General features: G+C 57.7%; 1 protein-coding gene across 6 annotated transcripts in view; it reads right to left on the minus strand.

Moving 5' to 3' along the window:
- Positions 1-11,081: 11,081 nt before the first annotated feature.
- The window catches only part of SH3BP2 (SH3 domain binding protein 2), a 35,714-nt gene continuing 27,747 nt past the window's right edge, over positions 11,082-19,048 (minus strand). For 5 of the 6 annotated variants that reach the window (XM_082389308.1, XM_082389307.1, XM_082389310.1 and 2 more), the window contains exons 5-13: positions 18,680-18,750; positions 17,724-17,812; positions 17,396-17,464; positions 14,977-15,628; positions 13,462-13,585; positions 13,244-13,299; positions 12,756-12,837; positions 12,026-12,085; positions 11,082-11,670 (exon numbers count right to left, since the gene is read on the minus strand). In XM_082389308.1, the coding sequence (XP_082245434.1) occupies positions 11,533-11,670; positions 12,026-12,085; positions 12,756-12,837; positions 13,244-13,299; positions 13,462-13,585; positions 14,977-15,628; positions 17,396-17,464; positions 17,724-17,812; positions 18,680-18,750 (1,341 nt within the window). In that variant the 3' untranslated portion in view covers positions 11,082-11,532. The remainder of the gene's footprint in view (positions 11,671-12,025; positions 12,086-12,755; positions 12,838-13,243; positions 13,300-13,461; positions 13,586-14,976; positions 15,629-17,395; positions 17,465-17,723; positions 17,813-18,679; positions 18,751-19,048) is intronic. The other variant, XM_082389306.1, reaches the window with a different exon arrangement.

Consider the following 19,048-nt stretch of genomic DNA (forward strand, 5'->3'; position numbering starts at 1 on the left):
GCCCTCCGCACAGCCCCAGAAGCCCAAGCTGGGTGCGGCCTGCTGCGCCGCAGCCTAACAACGCCCCACCCCCATAGGCCCAGCCCTTGCTGCACCTCCCAGCAACGCGTGCTGCTATTGGCTGAGAGCGGGCGGGAGAGGTGGGGCGGGCTCTGGGCGGGAGGGGTTGCCGCCTCTGGCCACCGCCTTTCCGGGGACGGACTTAGGGGGTCACGGACTTCGGGGGCCGCGCCCTCCCCCTTCGGACGAAGCAGGGGCCCAAGTGTGGGGACGGACAGTCGCAGCTCCACATGCCTCGTCGCTGAAGCAGGCCGGGCGGTCGTGCCAGCGGCGCCCGCTCACCCAGAGCCGCTCCGTCACTCATTCATTGTTGCTGGTCAGGCTCGTGGAGGTCTCCTGCGGGCCAGATTCGTGCGATGCGCAGGAGGGCTTACCAAAGGGTAGTTTCCAGGCCCTGCTCAGCCTGAGGCTGGGGGCCTCTCCCTGCCCGCCTCGCCCACTCCTCCAGCGGACGGACCCTGCCCCCTGTGCCCAGCCCTGTGCTGGTCTGCATCCAGAAGCCCTTGCCAGGGTGCCCGGGACCACGGGCAAAGTTTGGGGCTGGGCTGGCAGCCAGGGCAGGGCCAGGACAGCTGGGCCTGTGGATCCCGATAAGGCTCCATTGACACGGCCGCTGCCTGATGCCTGGAGCCTGGCCTGCTGATGCTGCTTGAAAGAGCACAGTCACCTCTGCAGAACCAGGGCATTGGTGAGACCAGGCCACCTGCCAGTGACCTGGAGGCAAGACTAGAGATCACATGAGCACCTGCCCCCAAACTGCCCCTCCTTGTCTCATCCGAGTCCCCAAAAGACCCGGGAGACATATGAGCTAGCTCCCTTTATACCCATAGAAAGTTGAGGCCCAGAGCTGAGCAGTGGAAGAGTAGTGTGGAATCCAGGCCTTCCCTCCCAGCACGGTCCCCTTTGGCCTTGTCCACAGAGGGTCGGGGATACTGTCTATGGCTAATAGACAGTGACCTCTGATCTCCTGGACACTGGCTTTTCTCAGAAGACTTTTCTGACAAGACTCCACAATTCTACATCTATCACTTCTGTTTCCCTTGCACCCAGCAACAAGGCCTGGCCCGGAAGAGGTGTCCGTGGGGGCTTGCTAAAGGGAGAAGACGACTGAGCATGTTAAGTAGAGACATAGAAGATACAAAAAAGACCCAAGTCAAACAAATAAAGGTGAAAAACACAATGTCAGAAATGAAGAATACACTGGGTGAGATCAACAGCAGGTTAGACCCAGGGACTTCCCTGGTGGTACAGTGGTAAAGAATCCGCCTTCCAATGCAGACTCCATGCTTCCATTGCAGGGGGTGTGGGTTCAATCCCTGGTCGAGGAACTAAGATCCCACATGGCTGCGGGGCAACTAAGCCTGTGCACCACAACTACTGAACTCGTGTGCCTCAGAGAGAGAGCCTGCATGCCGCAAACTGTAGAGCCCATGCACTCTGGAGCCCACGCGCCACAACTACAGAGCCCACGTGCCCTGGAGCCCACAGGCCACAACTAGAGAGAGAAAACCTGCATGCCACAACTAAAGAGAAGCCCGCGCACCACAACTAGAGAGAAGACCATGCACCACAACCAGAGAGAAGACCATGCACCACAATCAGAGAGAAAACCACGCACCGCAAGGAAAGGTCCTGCGTGCTGCAACTAAGACCCAACACAGCCAAAAAAAAAAAAAAACAGAAAAAAAAACCAAAACCAAACCAAACCAAAACAAACACAACAGATTAGACCCAGCAGAAGAAAACCTTAGTGAACTTGAAGACGAAAAAAGAAACTAAATGAAACAGAGAGAAAAGAGCTTGGAAAAGAATGAACAGAGCACCAATGAGCTGTAGGACAACTTCAAGAGGCCTAGTATAGATGTTAATTGGAGTCCCTGAAAATAGAGGTGAGTGTTGGGAGGACAGAAATACTGTTTGAAGATATAATGGCTGAATTTTTTTAATTTCATGAAAACTACAAACCCACCCAGATCCAAGCAGCTCAAGAAGTAACTTCTGGGGACTTCCCTGGTGGTCCAATGGTTAAAACTCCGTGCTTCCACTGCAGGGGGTGTGGGTTCAATCCCTGGTCGGGGTATAAGATCCCACATGACTTGCAGCACGGCTTCCCCCTCCCCCCCCCGCCAAAAAAAAGTAACTTCTGGCTTGCTACTGAGCTCCGGTAGAAATGCAGTGTTTCTATGGGACATCTGAGGCCAGAACTGCCCATCACTTTGTTCTGTCAGACCACCAAGACATAAAGCCAGGTAGATAAATCATCATCTGAAAGCATTTGATCCAGGATTGGATTCATGTAGGTGCAGAGGTAAGTGGTCCAGACCCCTACTCCTATAGCTCTGATACCTCTCCCTCAGCTCTCACCTGTGGTCTCGGGATTCCCTGTGACACAATGACAGAGGAGGAAAATGTATATGCTTGGTCCATAGGAAGATTGGCTAAATATGTTGGTGTGGCCTGAAAATGGCCTAATGCTGCACTGTATCCCCATTCAGCGGTCACCCTGAAAGAAGGTGGCAAAGGGAAATCATCCCAATAGGCAAAGCTTACAGTAGTGAACTTGACCACTCACTTTGTGGGAGGGAGACATGGCCTGAACTCATGGGCAGTGAGAAATGACTTAGCTGGTTGGTCAGGAGCCTGGAAGGAGAAATGTGGAAGTTCAGGGGCAAGAGGTATGGGGAAGAAGCATTGGGATGGACCTGTGAGAACTGGACAAAGGATGAAGATCTTTGTATTGCATATTAATGTCTACCAGTGAGCGTCCACCACAGAGGCTCTAAACACCAAGCAGATGGAATGGCTCAGCCAATGGGGATCAGCTAGGATCTGTCTTCTGCCACCACAATTGTCTCATCAATGAAGTAGCCGTGGTGGCAGGGTGGAGGCTATGCATGAGCCCAACAGCACAAGCTCCTCATAACCAAGGCTGATCCAGCTACTGCCACTGCCAGTGTCTAACCTGTCAGCATCAGAAACCAAGGCTGAGGCCCCTGGAGGAGCCAACCGGCCACTTGGTGGCAAGTTGATTACACTGGATCCCTTCTACCCGAGAAAAAGCAATAACTCATACTCACCAAGATAGATTGCCATGTATCTGGGTGTGGATTTGCTTTTTCTGCCTGCAGTACTTAAGCCAGCACCACTATCAAGAGCTCACAAAGTATCTGGTTTGCTGACATGAAATCCCACATAACTGCCTCGTACTAAAGGATCTGCTTTATGGCAAAGGAGGTATGGCAATGGGCACATGACCTGGAACCCACCATTTCTACCACAAGCTGTACCATCCAGAAGTTGCTGATCTACTAGAGATGGACTAGGCACATGAAGGCTCAAATGAGGCTCCAACCTGGAGATGGCATCCTGGGAGGATGGAGCACTGTCCTCCAGGAAGTGGTACATACTCTGTACCAATAAGTGACCACTTGGGACTTCCCTGGCGGGCCAGTGGTTAAGACTTCGCCTCCCAGTGCAGGGGGTGCGGGTTCGATCACTGATCAGGGAGATAAGATCCCACATGCCTAGCAGCCAAAAAAAAAACAAAACATAAAACAGAAGCAATATTGTAACAAATTCAGTAAAGACTTTAAAAATGGTCCACATCAAAAAAAAAAATCTTTAAAAAAAAAGGAAGTAACCACTTTAGGAGGCTCCGTCCCTAACAGGTGGACTACCCAGTCACCCCCTTGAGGAATTTGCACTTTCTGCTCTGCAACATTAAGTACTGAGCCTAGAGGTTTGGATTACCAAAGAGGACACTTCTACCCCGGGACATAGTAAAGCTGAAGCTATGGCTGCCACCTGGTCATGTGGGACAACTTATGTCAGTAGATCAGTAGGCACAGAAAGAAGTGGCCACGTTGGCAGGGGTAACTGACCCTCGTTGTTGTATGTAGGGCTGCCAGCCTCATGAAGAGGGCAGGCAGGAGTGTGTCTGGCACTCAGGCATTCCGAGGGGCAGGGTAGCTCTTGGGTCTCCCATACCCAGTGACTTTATAAACAGGCAAGCATGGCAACATGGCCTGGTAAGCGCAGGCTCCCAGGGACTCGAAGAGCCAAAAGCCTAGCCGTCAAGAAGAGAAATCTAGAAAAGGTGGTGGAAAAGGGAGGTGTTGGGTATCATTTGTGGTTTTGAGTCCAACTGCAGCAGTGGGGGCCACATAGTTCATCCCTCTACCCATCTCTCGGAAGTTCTCCCAGATACTGGGACCAGTGAGAATACTGAAGAGTCTATGTCTGAATGGACTGAACTTAATATGAGAAACAAGTGGATCTGAGCACTTCAAGGGGTGGACTTGGTAATTGCCATTGGTGCCCTGCCCAGATCCCCATTCCGGGTTGGTTCTAAAAGTGGTCCCCTCTCCAGGTGCTGTGAGTGTTAGCTACTAATTGCCCACAGAGCCCCTTTTGCCAGAGTGTTGCCCTTGCCCAGGAGATTATCTCCCTACCCAGACAACCCCTGGCCAATAACGCTGATCCAGGGGCACACAAGTCTGGTCCCGTCAAAGCAAAACTAACTCTGTAGGACAAGGCGCATTCCAAAGCTTCCTGTAGGACCAGGCTAAAGCTAGTCTCCAGCTGAGACCACCTCCTTCCCGTGTTTTTTCCTTTGCACTATCCTGATTCCCCCATTCAGCTTATCCTGAGACTACTTGCACAAGAGCAATAAATCACTTGCACAAGATCCCTGTTTCAGGTTTTGCTTCTAAAGAACCCAATCTAAGAAAACTATATATAAGAAATACTGTCGGGACTTCCCCGGTGGTCCAGTTGTTAAGACTCCGCGCTCCCAATGCAGAGGGCACAGGTTCAACCTTTGGTCGGGGAACTAGATCCTGCATGCTGCAACTAAAGATCCCGCACGCTACAAGGAAGATCCCACACACCGCAACTAAGACCCAGGGCAGCCAAAAATAAATAAATAAATATCTAAACAACAAAAAAAGAAATACTGTCTACAAGTCAACACCAAAAAAAGCAAACAACCCAATTAAGAAATGGGCAAAGGGGAGTTCCCCAGTGGTCCAGTTGGTAAGACTCCTCGCTCCCAATGCAGGGGGCCAGGATTCAATCCCTGGTCAGGGAACTAGATCCCACATGCCACAACTAAGAGCCAGCGTGCTGCAACTAAAAGATCCTGCATGCCACAACTAAAGATCTCGCACACTGCAATGAAGATATGGCACAGCCAAATAAATAAACATTAAAAAAAAAAGAAAAGAAATGGGCAAAGGACTTGAATAGACATTGGTCCAAAGATATACAGATGGTCAATAAGCACATGAAAAGATGCTCAACATCACTAAGCATTAAACTGCAAATCAAAATCACCATGAGATACCACTTAACATCCATTAGGATTGCTATTATTTTTAAAAAAGAAAAGAAAAAGAAAATAAGTGTTGACAAGGATGTGGAGAAATTAGAACCCTTGTGCATTGCTGGTGGGAACATAAAATGGTGCAGCCACTGGGGAAAATGGTATGGTGGTTCCTCAAAAAGTTAAAGAATTACCATATGACGTAGCAATTCCACTTCCTGGTATATACCCAAAAGAACTGAAAAGAGACTCAACATTTATTTGTACATCCATGTTCATAGCAGCGTTATTAACAATAAACAAAAGATGGAAGCAACTCAAGTGTCGTTGACGGATGGATAACAAAATGTGGTCCCTCCATACAATGGAATATTATTTCTTTCCTTAAAAAGGAGGGCTTCCCTGGTGGTGCAGTGGTTGAGAATCTGCCTGCTGATGCAGGGGACACGGGTTCGAGCCCTGGTCTGGGAGGATCCCACATGCCGCGGAGCAACTAGGCCCACGAGCCACAACTACTGAGCCTGCGCGTCTGGAGCCTGTGCCCCGCAACAAGAGAGGCCGCGACAGTGAAAGGCCCGTGCACCGCGATGGAGAGCGGCCCCCGCTTGCCACAACTAGAGAAGGCCCTCGCATAGAAACGAAGACCCAACACAACCAAAAAATAAATAAATAAGTCAGGAGCTCTTTAAAAATAAAAAAAAAAGGAAATTCTGGGGCTTCCCTGGTGGCGCAGTGGTTAAGAATCCGCCTGTCAGTGCAGGGGACACGGGTTTGAGCCCTGGTCTGGGAAGATCCCACATGCCGCAGAGCAACTAAGCCCATGCACCACAACTACTGAGCCTGTGCTCTAGAGCCCGCGAGCCACAACTACTGAGCCCGCGTCTCACAACTACTGAAGCCCACATGCCTAGAGCCCGAGCTCCACAACAAGAGAAGCCACCGCAACGAGAAGCCCGCGCACCACAACGAAGAGTAGCCCCTGCTCGCCCCAACTAGAGAAAGCTCTCACGCAGCAACAAAGACCCAATGCAGCCAAAAAATAATTATTTTAAAAAAGAGGAAATTCTGACACATGCTACAGCATGTATGAATCTTAAAGACATTATGCTAAATGAAATAAGCCAGTCACAAAAGGACAAATGATGATTCCACTTGTATGAGGGAACTAGAATAGTCAAATTCATAAGACGGAAAGTGGAATGGTGGTTGCCAGGGGCTGGAGGAGGGGGAATGGGGAGTTACTATTTAATAGATAGAGTTTCAGTTTTACAGGATGAAAAGAGTTATGGGGATGGATGGTGGTAGTGGTTCACAAGAACGTGAATGTACTTAATGCCACAGAACTGCATGCTTAAAATGGTTAAAATGGTTAATTTATATTATGTATATTTTATCATCATAAAAAAGTTTAAATGCTATTAAAGTACACCTTCCTTTTCCAAGAAAAAAAAAGAAAAAAGAAATACTGTCTTGTGTAGGAGTTAAAAAAAAACACACAAAACTAGACACATACAACAATAAATATCAAGTAATGAGGACCTCAATGAAGTTAAAAGTTACCTGAAGGGAATTCCCTGGCAGTCCAGTGGTTAGAACTCCATAATTCCACTGCAGGGGGCACAAGTTCCATCCCTGGTCAGGGAACTAGATCCCACAGGCATGCCACAAGTGAGAGTTCGCATGCCACAACTAAGGAGCCCACATGCCACAACTAAGACCTGGCACAACCAAATAAATAAATAAATAAATATTTTAAAAAATAGTTGGCATGGTGTTATTTGGGTGGTGTCATCCAATAAACTAAATTTGAAAAGAAAAAAAAAGACATAATTATGCAACAGTAAGTAAGAGAGCTTGGTACTGGCATAGAAACAGACAGACAAATGGAACAGAACAAAGAGTCCAGCCACAAACCTACACATATATGGATATATGGCAAGTGGCATTGCAGATGGTTGGGGAAGGGACAGGTTATAAATAAATGATGCAGGGGTAGGTGGGGTAACCCTATGGGGGGAAAATGAAAGTGAATCCTTATCTCTTGCTATGTGCAAAAAACAATTATTCAGTGGAGGAGATATATATGATACATGTTGCTGACAATATTGAGGCTATATAAAGAAATCTTATAGATTAATAAGAAAACAACAGGAAAATAAGCAAAAGATTTGAATAGACACTTCACAGGAGAGAAAATCAAAATGGTTAGTAAATACATGAAAATGTGCCCAAGCTCATTAGTAATTAGCTAAATGCAAATTAAAGCCATAATTAAACACCCACCAGATTGGCAAAGATGAAGAAAAGTCTGACAATACCAAGTGTTAGCAAGGATGTGGAACCAAGGGAAGTCTCTTTTACTGCAAAATTCTTGGAAAACAGTGAAAGGCCCTAGAACTCAGGAGTCAGACTCCTGGGTACATACCCTAGAGACACTTGTGCACACATGCATCACAAACACAGATAAGACTGTTCCTAGTAGCACTGTCTGTGATTGTCCCAAACTACAAACAAACTAAACGTCCATCCACAGTAAAATGGATCCGTGAACCAGTGTCAATGGAACAGTTTTCAGCAACGAATCTGAACAAACTACAGCTACGCACAGCAACCTGGACAAATCTCAAAGACGTAACGAGCAGAAGCCAGACGCCAAAGCTTGCACCTGTATGATTCCATTCACATAAAGTGCGAAAACAGGAAAGCACTGTGATGGATGAAGGTTTCATAGCAAAACAGGAATGTGAGCCTCCCCAAAGCGAGGGCAGGGGTTACTTGTGAGAGAGGAAGGGGGTGGTGCTGAGCTCGGCAGGGTACACGGGGGCTGGTTCACTTCATAGCAATTTGTTACGCTGTACACTTGTGTTGTTCACTTTTCTGAATGTTTCATTCCACCGGAAATGAAAGGAAAAAGGAGGTGCCTCAGCTCTGAGTAGCTCAGAGTGTGACCAGGGATGCAGCTGGAGGGCAATGCAGGGGCAGCTGTCAGGCAGCCTCTGAGGTTTCTGAGGAGCAAAGGAAGTCTGAGGGAGGCAGATGGGTCAGGTCTGCTTTGCATCCCACGACCCTCCCTCCTGAGAGAGTGCTGGTGGCTTGACGCGGGATGGCCACTAGCAAGCGTCTCCGGGGCACAGACAGGGGGCCCGATGTGCACGCAGGCTGCCCAGCCAGGGGCCCCCCGCTGCTGCATCACAGCCAGAGACAGGCTGCAGCCTGCCCCTCACTGCCCCTCTAGAGACGCACAGATTTGGTTCAAGTGCCAGCTCTGCCTGATATTCCCTGGGTGGCCTTGCTGTCCTCTATGCCATGCCCTCCAGAGGCCAGCCCAGTGCAGCCCAGCTGGACGAGAAGCCCCTTGGGCCCAGGCCCCTGGTGCTCAGCCTGGGGTGCCAGAAGCTCCTCCTCGGACCAGCAGGGCGTATCCATGCAATGTGACCCAGAATCGGGGTTGGGACTGGGAGCAACTCTGGCTTGTTTTGTGAGGTCTCTTCTGGTTCTAAAAACATCTTTTGACAATAAAAATCTCTATGAACAGAAGGTACAGAGGCTCACTGCACTCCTTCTGATGAACTGCAGGAAAAGTAAAACCATGTTCAGTGCTCAGCTTGGAGAAGCTTCCCAAAGTGTCCAGGGCCCTCTTCCCTGGCACAGGAATTGAACCATCTCTGGACTCACCATCAGGCTGGGCAGGTCAGCAAAGCCTCTCTGAGCCTCAGTTTCCCTATCTGTAAGGTGAGGGAGCAGCACAGCGCCTCAGGTGGGGCCCCCGTCAGTTTACCCACAGACTGGGGCTGGGAGGGCAGAGCAGTGAGGCAGGTCCCCCGCGGAGCTGTGGCCCCCTCGCTGGGTGAAGGCATGCCCAGAACCCCGGGAGGCAGGCTAACCAGACATCCTGCAATGACTGTCCAAGGCCGCGCGGGTGGCAGGGAGCTAGGCAAGGGCCAGGGTCTGGGCTCAGCAGTGAAGGACAGATCACAGGGCTGCGTCTAGAATCCAGGCCTCTCTGAGCCTGGGTTTTCTCACCTGTAAAACAGTTTGCCTGGAGGGCAGCGGCTATTAGACCTAAGTCAAGCGTGCAGCTCAGCACCTTGAGTACAGTAAGTGCTCAGCCAGTGGTAACCACCCTCCAGCCCTACGTGAGGAACAGAACATTCATGGCAGGTCTCGGGGGAGTGGGACCCCTTCCAGCCCCTCCTGCGTGCTGGAGGACGGTGCCTGGGGCCCCATCCACTACCCTCCACACACACACTCTAGCAACCGAGGCCCTGGGCCTGGGGTGTGAACTCACAAAGAGGAGGGCAGCTGTCCCGGCAGGCCCTGGGCTGGGCTCTGGGCTGGGCCTCTAGCAGAGACAGGCCCCATCTGTCCAGGCAGCCAGAAGGACCTATCACCTGGCTCTGGACACCAGAACCCCCCGACCTTCCAGCTCAGGGGTCTTCAAGTATGAGCTGCCTGCCAAGTGGCTGCATGTCAGCCAAAAGCATTAGTGTCCTGTGTCCTACAGCCATCAGCAGCACAGCAGACCCCGGACGCTGCTGCAAACGGCTTCTGATTTCCCAGGAAGGGAAACTGCAAGCCACAGCGGGGACTGGTGCGCGTCACTGGGCTCGGGGCAGTGGAGTGCAACCGCAGGAAAGAGGAACTGCTGGCTTCCCACAGCGGCTGCGGAAGGAGCAGCAGGGGCTCTGGCGCCCCCACCTCCACCGGGCGGCTACACAAGAAACATCTGTAGAGATGGTGCTGGACACTTGGTTCCCGGGAGGAGACTGGCTGCTGTCTTCCCCGCTCCACCTCCAGGAGCCTCCCACCTGACTGGACTCCTCTCTCCTCCTCCAGCGAACCACCACCTCACCCCAGGACATGCCCAGGGCAGGGGAGGGGACGTCCAAAGGGCCTTCCTCCGGAACCATTAATCAATGGCTAGTGGGCACACGGGCTCTTGTGGCTTGGCTTTTACATCGCAAATTCCTCGTTCCCAGCAAAAAGTGCAGCGAGGAGCAAATGACCCTGGGTTCCCTGCCAGCCCCAACACCCAGTTGAGTCTGTTTTTATGAGGAAAAAAAAAAAATTCCAGCCTGGATGGCCACGCCAGGGAGAGCAGCCTGCTGGAATTCCACGGCAGGAAGCATGGGGATGATGGGTGCTGGGCCTGCACCAGGCATGGACCAGAGGACTTGGGCATCTGGGTGCCACTGTCCCCACCCAGCCCTGGCCGACACAGGGCCTACTCGTCCTGCAGCACTGTAGCCATTACTTCCTCCAGGAAGTCTTCCTGGAGCCCCCAGCTGGGTTGCAAGCTCCCAGCCCCTGCACACCCCGCTGCGGTGGACGGTGGGCGCTGTGCATACCTTCTGCCCAGTTGTCTCCCAGTAACCACTGGTTAAGCCAACAAATGACCCAATTACTGATGTGAGGAGCCTTTAACTCTGTAGTCTCACTGCCCTGGACCTGACTTCTGGCAGCAGAACCTGGCGTTTTGGATACAGGCTCTGGGCCCAGACTGTCCAACTTTTTGGGTCCTGTTCTGTTACCAGCTGTGGACCCAAGGGTAAGTCATTTAGCGCCCTGTGGCCTAGAAAACAAGACCACCTCCTAGAGGTCCCGTGAGCTGACCTGCTACAGTCAACACTTGGATGCTGGTGTGGGTACTCAGTAAGGCCGGCCATGCCCTCTTCCCAGTGCAGCCCTGGCCACCGGGGCAAATGTCATCTGTGCTTTATTGTGCGGCACCAGCCCCTCACGGAGCCTGCGTTGTAGCGTTCCTGGGGGGTCCAGCCCCTGCCCCCACCCCAAATACCCCAGCCCTGCCCAGCTCCCAGCCCAGTGCCGGGGAGGCGTGCCGGGGGTACCAGAATTTCTGTAAATCAAGTCCAGGCTGGGCTCAGTCCTGGGCTCCTGGGAGGTGGGCAGGGCGAGACAGGAGAGCCCCACACAGTTCTCTGGAGCCCAGGGCCTGGCCAAGCCCCGGGGACCCAGCCTGCTGGGCGGGGCCTGGCCCGGCAATCTCTGTGGGGTGTCCGCTGGGGAGGCCCCGGGTCAGAGCACGGTGCTGCCTCCTGCGCGTCCTCCCGTGCAGGCCCGTCTCCTTCTGCGTGGCCCAGGGCTGTGGCCCCGTGGCCGTGTCTGCCCCGCAGCGCGCAGTACAGGTGTCACCTGGGCCGGGCGTAACCGTAGGGATGCCGCAGCAGCAGGCTCCGGTGGCCTGGCAGCACGTGAGTGTGGTAGTGTTCCACCAGGCTGCCCACGCTCACAAACAGGACCTCGCCCTCCAGGTAGGACTTCGCCTCCTGGGTGGGGAGTGGGGCAGGGTCAGAGGGGCCGGCCAGCCGGCCCTCCCTGCAAGACGGGGCGGTCGGCAGTAACGCTCTGCCCAGGGGACGCCGGCCAGGTCTGTAAATAAGCCTAGGGCCGAGGGCTGATCACCCCATCTCCTCTAGGGTCAGTGGAGGACACAGAGAAGCCAGGAGAGGAGGGAGGTGGGGCCGTGGACAGAGGGGAGGGCGGAGGAGGGGTGTTTGGGGGTGCTGGCCTCAGACCACCCACTACCTATGCTCTCCCAGGGAGACTCTGCCCTGACCCCAGCCAAGCCCCGGACCAGGGCTCCCCTCCCGCCCAGGGCCCTCGGGTAGGCAGCCCGCTCACCTTCTCAAAGATGCGGTAGTTCCTCACTTTGCTGGAGGTTTCGTCCCACACGACCAGAACCTGCGGGGAGAGGAGCGGGCAGAGGATGGCTCACTCACCTCAGGAAAGACATAGACTCGGGGTGCGGGGGCAGCAGCGTCGAGGCTGGGTCCCTGGGGGAGGGTCACCCTGCCCATGGACAGCAGGGTCAGGATGGGCGGCCCCTTGCCCCGGGACTCCTGCCCTCAGAGAGTCTGCTGAGACGTGAATGACAGTAGCAGGTGCCTGGTCCACACTAGGACCATCTCCGACACTCAAGGGGAAACAGGCTCAGTGAGGTCACACGAGTCACCCTTGGAGGGGCACAGGCAGAGCCAGCAGACATCCTAACGTTCCCACGGCCCCAAGCAGCCTCCCCTTCAAAGAGCAGGAAGGGGAGCCCCCTACCCCGTCAGAGCCCCGGGCCCCCCAGCGCTTCCTGTGCCTCACGCCCTTGCTGGGGAGTGGGCATCACTGCAGATGGTGCTGAGTTCCTGAGAATGGATGGGGAGGAGGGGGCTGTAGACCTCAAGGACGGAGCTCGGCTGAGAAGCCAAGTAAGAGGCTGCGTGGGGAAATGAGCTACGAACTGTAGAGTCCTGCGCTCGCCTGTCAGCCTGGGTGTGTAGAGAGTGGCAGACCCCACAACGCAGCCATCCTGGGGGCCTCTGCACAGCAGGGTGACGGCTGACCATCCTCCCTGGGTGCCTACCTTCCCCGACTTGGTGGAGGAGTTCCGGATGCAGTAGAGGCCGTCCAGGGGCTCTCCCCGGGGGCTCGTGGCTTTGAACAGCCTAGAAGAACACAGCCGTGAGAACAGGTGAGCCCCCCTCGGACAGCTCTCTCAAGGACCCTCCAGCCCCAGCCCCACGTGGCTTTCTGTCGTCCCAGATTCTACAGCTCAGGTTCCGAGAGCACTGGGGACCACGAGGGCCGGTCGCACAGAGCCCAGGGCAAGGCCAGAGCAGGGGCTGAGCTGGGAGGAGTCGTTCTTTCACCGGGTTTCTCATAGCACTCAGCTGTGTTCTTGTGCCAGTAACTGCCCAGCACCGAGGCTGGAGAGGGGGACCGAAAAGCAGGAAGACCGGAGGGTGAGTGTGCGTGTGTGCGTGCGTGTGTGCAGGTGTGTGTAGCAGGGGTGGCAGAGAACCTCAGGTCTGCCAAGACAAGGCCTTAGAGAAAGAAGAGCTTCACACTGACCTTTCCACTTCGCAAGATTCCGTGGTGTTGATGAAAACTGAGCTGGGCAGTGGCACCTGGAGGGAGGCCAACGTGGTCAGCGGCAAGGTCTGGGTGGGGCTTTCCCCGCTGGCTGCCCGCCTGTGCCGGGAGCCAGGGCTCTGCGCCGTGCTCCGTGCCCCCAGCTCTCCCGCAGCCGCCCACCCCGCCTGAGGTCTGGGCGCTCCGCTCGGCCTTGCCTTCTCGTAGTCCTCGTCCGAGTCCTCCCCACCAGTGTCCGCCTGCGGCGTGTCCGCCTGCGTGGGTTTCCGGGGTTTTTCAAAGGAGAAGCTCCTGAAACTCTGCCCGTCGGGGGGTGATCGCCTGGAAGGGGAGCAAAGAGAGGAAGGCCGTGTCACTGCCAGACGTGGCACAGGCCCCCTCTGCTCGCCTCCAGACGCTGCTCCCCGTGCCCTCCAAGTGACCACACCAAGCCTCGGGACCCATGAGGTCTGGCACCTGCAGCCCTGGTGGCTGTCAAAGGCTCAGGACCACAGAGCTCTGGAGGGGTCCACGCTGACCGCCCTGGGGTGGCAGGAATCGCCTGACGCCTGGCAGCCTGAGCCGGGGTCACCGGCAAGGGGGGTCCTGGGCTCCAGACGCTGTGGGCAAAGGGCCCAGCTCTGCCACTGACCAGCTCTGTGACCTCAGCCAAGTCGCACTCCTCCCAGAGCCACGGGGGACGGATGTGAATGGGTCGAGCGGAAGGGACACGCCCCTCACTGTGGCCACATGGTCCGAGCCTCCAAGGCTTCAGGGAGGGTTAAAGGAGGCCACCCTGGGACGGGCTGCCAGGCTGTGGGTGAGGCTGGGCTGTGGACGATCAGCCCTGGCACACGCAGCCCCGTGGCACTCAGGTCCAGATCCAGAGCTCATGAACACATGAGCCAGCCTACAACTCTGCGGCCCCTCACGAAACAGAACCATCAGTGTGCCAAGGGGTCCTCCCAGGCACTTCCCCACGGGTGGCAGTGCTAACAGAGCCCTAGGGAGAAGGGTGCCGTGGTCAAGGGTGCTCAGGAAGAACCGTGCTAGTGCACCCGCCCAGGCTGCCCCCTGGGGCTCCCAGAGCCTTCACTGCTGAGGGCCCTACGGGCTGTGGGTGTGATGACACGCCGGCCTCCCGGCACTGCCCAGCAATAAAGCTGAAAGTGTTTCAAGCAGGCCTCGAGGTGAGTCACACACACGTTCCACATTCCACTGGGAACTGGCAGGTTCCCAGTCGGGAAGGGCACAAAGGCAGCCTCGGGGGCGTCAGAGCCAGGGTGGCATCTGGAGCCCCAGACAGGGCCGGGAAGGGCACTTCTGGCTCAGGAGGGCTCAGTCCCACACCTCCCCACAGCGCCGGTCCCTGGGCAGGCCGGCAGCGCCCGGAGGGCCCTCACTGCACGGCAGGGGCCCTGGGAGGCCGGGGTCCCCAAAGCCCCGCCCCGCTCACTGCTCCCCAAGGCAGCCACGGGCTCCAGGCTCACCACCCACAGGGCTGGACCTCAAGGGCCAGGCGGGACCCCCCCCCGCGAGCCCCTGCGTCAGGTGTAGGGGAGGCCGTTCAGCTTAGGCAGCCCAGGACCGTCAAGGCGCCTTCCTCCCCCCACCCAGGCCAGGGCCGCCTGGCGCCCGTCATGGGCTGCGTGCCAGAGGCAGGGAGGCTGGGTCGCCGGTGGGAAGACAGGCTGGAGAGGGGTCCCGGTGGCAACAGTGCGGCACAGACTCACTGGAGGTGGGGGAGGGGCGGCTTTTCTGTCCTGGGCAGGATCGCGGGCCGGGCTGTGGCCTCGGGCGTGGGCAGCTTCAGTGCAGGGGGCCGGGGGGCCGCGGCGGGCACGAAGAGTCCGGGCTTGGCTGCCTCCCTCGGGGGGGCGCCTTCAGCCATCTTCAGGAGCTTGGGCTTGTTGGTCGGCACGGGAGGGGGCTCAGGTGTGGGTGGCCCCCGAGGGGACAGGTGGAAGGACCTGAGCTTGTCACAGTTCCTGGAGGTGGCAGCGGCTGCACTGGCAGAGCTAGAGGGAGAGCTGGCGCTGTGGCCAGGGACCCGGGGCTCTGGGCCGGGGCTGGTGTCCTCGTGGAAGCAAGGTGGCTTCCGGCTGGGCACGGCGGGAAGGCCGCCCAGTGGGGGGTCACTCACCCTCCGGGAGGGGGCGGGCACCCTGGGGCCGGGCTCGAGCCGCCTCGGGCCCAGCAGCTCCCTCCTGGAGTCCTCGGGGGCCGGGCTGGCATCGGGAAGGCTGCGCTTAGGGGGTGCGGGTGGCAGCAGAGGGCCTGGACCCTTGGAGAGAAAGGAGTGGGTCCGGGGCACATCAGAGAAGACGGGCTTCCTGGGCGTGGGCACCGGAGGTGGGGGGTAGGCCGGTGGGTGGATCAGGGCATCTGCAGAGCAAGGAGACCCATCTGGTGAGCGAGCGTCCCCTGCTGGAGGCCGGAGCAGCACCACCTCTGCCGGCAAGGGACGGCCAGGGCCAAGCAGGCGTGCAACCCCTCAGCCCCCAGCCCCCCAGCCTGGCCGCCCGCCCTACAGCCCCGACGCCCAGCACTCCCGATGCACCCTTCCTTCTGGGACCCTGGCCCAGCCCAGGCCGCCCGGCCCTCCCTCTCTGTCCTCCATACGGCAGCCTGTGCAAACTTCCTGAAGCCCGGGTGTCACATCAGGAGCCTTCAGCTTCCGGGGGAGTGGGTCGGGGCGAGAAAGAGAAGGGGCAAGGAAGCCTCCCAGGACTGGGCCTCAGCTGGGGCGGCTGGGATTCCCATTAACAGAGGTGAGGAGGAAGGGCGGGAGCAGGCTGGGGGAAGCTGGGGGTTGGGTTTGCTCCTAACAAGTTGACAGCGCCGCAAGACATCTAGGGGACGTCGAGTGGACTCCAGGGGCCCAGGCCCAGAGTTCAGAGGAAAGGCCCCGGCTGGAAATGTCAGAAGTCAACAGCCTGTCGATGACACTGGCTGTGGCCCAGGAGTGACAGGAGAGGAGCCGGCCAGGCCTGAGCCCCAGGGTCGTGCACGTGGGCACCCCGGACAGCACAGGGCTGGGCGGGAGGGGACCCGGAGCACGAGGTGTCTGGGGCTGGCGAGGCAGGTGGGGGCAGGGAGGGGGCCCTGGGCCAAGTGCCACCCTCGGGCGCTGGGGTGGGAACCCTGACGAGAGACGTTCTGGGAGAGGAGCCGGGAGTGTGCAAGCAGGTGTGCAGGGGCACTGGCCCCTGGAGGTCCAAGTTGCGGATGAGAGTAAGGCCTCCGTGGGCTCTCTCCGGCCAGGGCTGGGGCAGACGGAGGCAGGGCTTCACCAGGGCTGCGGTCACAGGCCCAAGAGATGAGAGAGCGAAGCGGGCGAGCGAGGGCGCAAAGACCAGAGGATGGACGAGGGTCTGATGTGGGCTCGGTGCTGGCCTGCAGGTCCTAGTGGGCTGAAGGCCTGTGGGAGCTGGGGCCCCAGAGGGAGGGAGCCAGTGGGAGGGAAGAGGCCTGGCCCCGGGTGCACCTGAGGGAGGCACAGCTAAGAGGAGGCCACGAGGAGTTGAGGGGAGCAGAAGACAAGGTGGCTGGAGAGGAGGCCAAGGAACAGGGAGTCCCCGGCCATGATGAAATCAGCAAGAACCAGAGGAGCTGGGGGAGGAGCACTGGGGGTGGAAGGAAGAGTGAGTGATGGGACAGACGGCAGGACAGAGGCATGGCCCTCCCCACCGCCCCCATCCCTGCGCTTCCCTGGGATGCCTGGTGCAAGCCTGTCCCCCTTGCCGGGCCGAGCGCTCTGGAGGGTGGGGCAGCTGAGTGACCATCTGGCCACAGGTGCTCACGGAGAGCTATCCTCCCTCCCTGTTCTCAGCCCCCAGGGCCAGCCCTGGCTCAGCATCCCACGCGTGGGGCTCCCCCTCACCCATCTCTGCACCGCCCCTCCTCCTCCCAGGCTAACTGGAGGAGGTCAGAGGGCAGGTGAGCAGAGCCAGCCTCTTCTGCTCTGTTCCTCCCAATATTTGGGCTGAAGGAGCAAAACTGAGGCCCGAGGTGGAGACGGTCGGGCCTCAGGCTACCCAGAGCCGTGCCCAGGCTGACACCCCCGGCCCGGGGCGGGGGGGCCTCTGCTCCAGGCCCCAGTCCTGTTCTCTACTCCCAGCGCTGCCCAGGCCCACCGGCCGCCCCGCCTACCCTCGGGCTTCCCGGGCTCCGGGCAGTCGGGCTCCATGTACGAGTCGTCCTCATCGTCGTGCTCGTAGTCTGTGGGGCAGATGCAGGGTCGGACTCAGGGCCACCAGGCCAGGGGCACCCAGGCCGGGGTGGCCGGGCGGGGCTCTCAGGACCTCGCTCCCTCAGGGGGGCCTGGGGCCAGGATGAGGTGGGCAGGATGGGAACCCAAGACCCAGGCTGCCTGGGGAAGCCGAAGGGACGGAGCAGGGAGGCCAGCCAGCTACGTCTCCCTCCTGGGCAGCAGCCAGGCGTGGAGAGACGGCGGGCAGAGGATGGGGACGCGCCTCACCTTCATTGTCAGTGGGGTACGGAGAGAGGCTGATGTCCACGGGCCGCTCGATCGCACCGTAGAAGCTGTCTGTGTCCGAGCTGGAGTCGCTGAGCGCAGGGCGGGCGGGGCAGTGAGTACCGGGCAGCGGGTCTCCTGCACTCACACTCTCGGACACGCAGACAGACACACACACGTACAGACACAGACGCAGCCACGTGCACGTGGACACTCAGACACGCGGATGCAGACGAACACACAGATAAACACGAGAACACACACGGACACGTGCGGACACAGAAAGATCTAGACAGCCATATACACACAAAACAAGGGCAGACAAGGGGACTGGAGGCTGTGGTGTCTCCCTCCTCAGCCCCACCGTGGGTCTCGCCACAAGTACACCCCTGACCGCCCAGACGGTGCCAGGCCTCAAGGCTGGGCCCACGTCCCCACGTGCTCCTGCCCTGGGGGCTCAGGCAGGGGCCTGCGGGACAGCCTAGGTGTGCCCAGCCCTACCTGGGCCTCCCTATCCTCATCTCTGAAAGGACCGGATGGATGCAGTTCCCGCCCAGAGAGCCCCTGCTGCTTGTTGAGCCACCTCACTGTGCGGTCACCAACACCCGACAGGCTGGGCCACTGCCCTGGGGACTGACTCTGGTCTCACTCCCTAGTGAGGGGCACTGGGAACCCAAAGGCCTGAGCTGCTAGAAATGCCGGGCTTCCTGGACGGGCAAGTAAAAGCACGTGTAATCCCCAAACAGGAACTACCAATGGAGTGCACGCATACACACGCTTACACACTCGGGTGCGCACACACAGGTGCACACCCCACACACACGTGGCCCAGCTGGCACCTTCAGAAAAGCCTTCAAGGAGGGGATTCTGGGCCAAGCCCCCAGGGGTCGGGAGGCAGGCACACGTGTCAAGTCCAGGGCCCCAGTGACACCCGGCCACCATCACACTCCCAGGCCCACCTGGCATCCGGAGGCAGCTCCTTCTTCTCGTGGAAGTGGCCAATCTCCCTGCGCAGCAAGGCCATCCAGCTCTGCGGGTCAGTCAGGCCCTCAGCGGGCATGATGCGGCCCAGGGGAGGAACCCACCCTCATCCCTCCTCCCCTGCCCACACTGGCTGGTCTGTGTCGACCACCAAGGTTGGGGAAGACGACCCTGGCTGGCCCTTCTGGGGCTGCGGCCCCCCTTCAGCCCACCCAGGGTTCCTCCTGAGACAGTGTGCTCTGAGTGTGAGGGGGCTGGCGCCAGGCCCTGGGCGTGAGGACCGGAGACTGGGGGGTGGCACCCACCCAGCTGCCCATGCCCCAGCCATGGCCCCTCAGGGCCTGGAC

Source organism: Balaenoptera borealis (assembly GCF_965194805.1).
Source record: "Balaenoptera borealis genome assembly, chromosome: 4".
In the NCBI taxonomy this organism is placed as follows: Eukaryota; Metazoa; Chordata; class Mammalia; order Artiodactyla; family Balaenopteridae; genus Balaenoptera; species Balaenoptera borealis.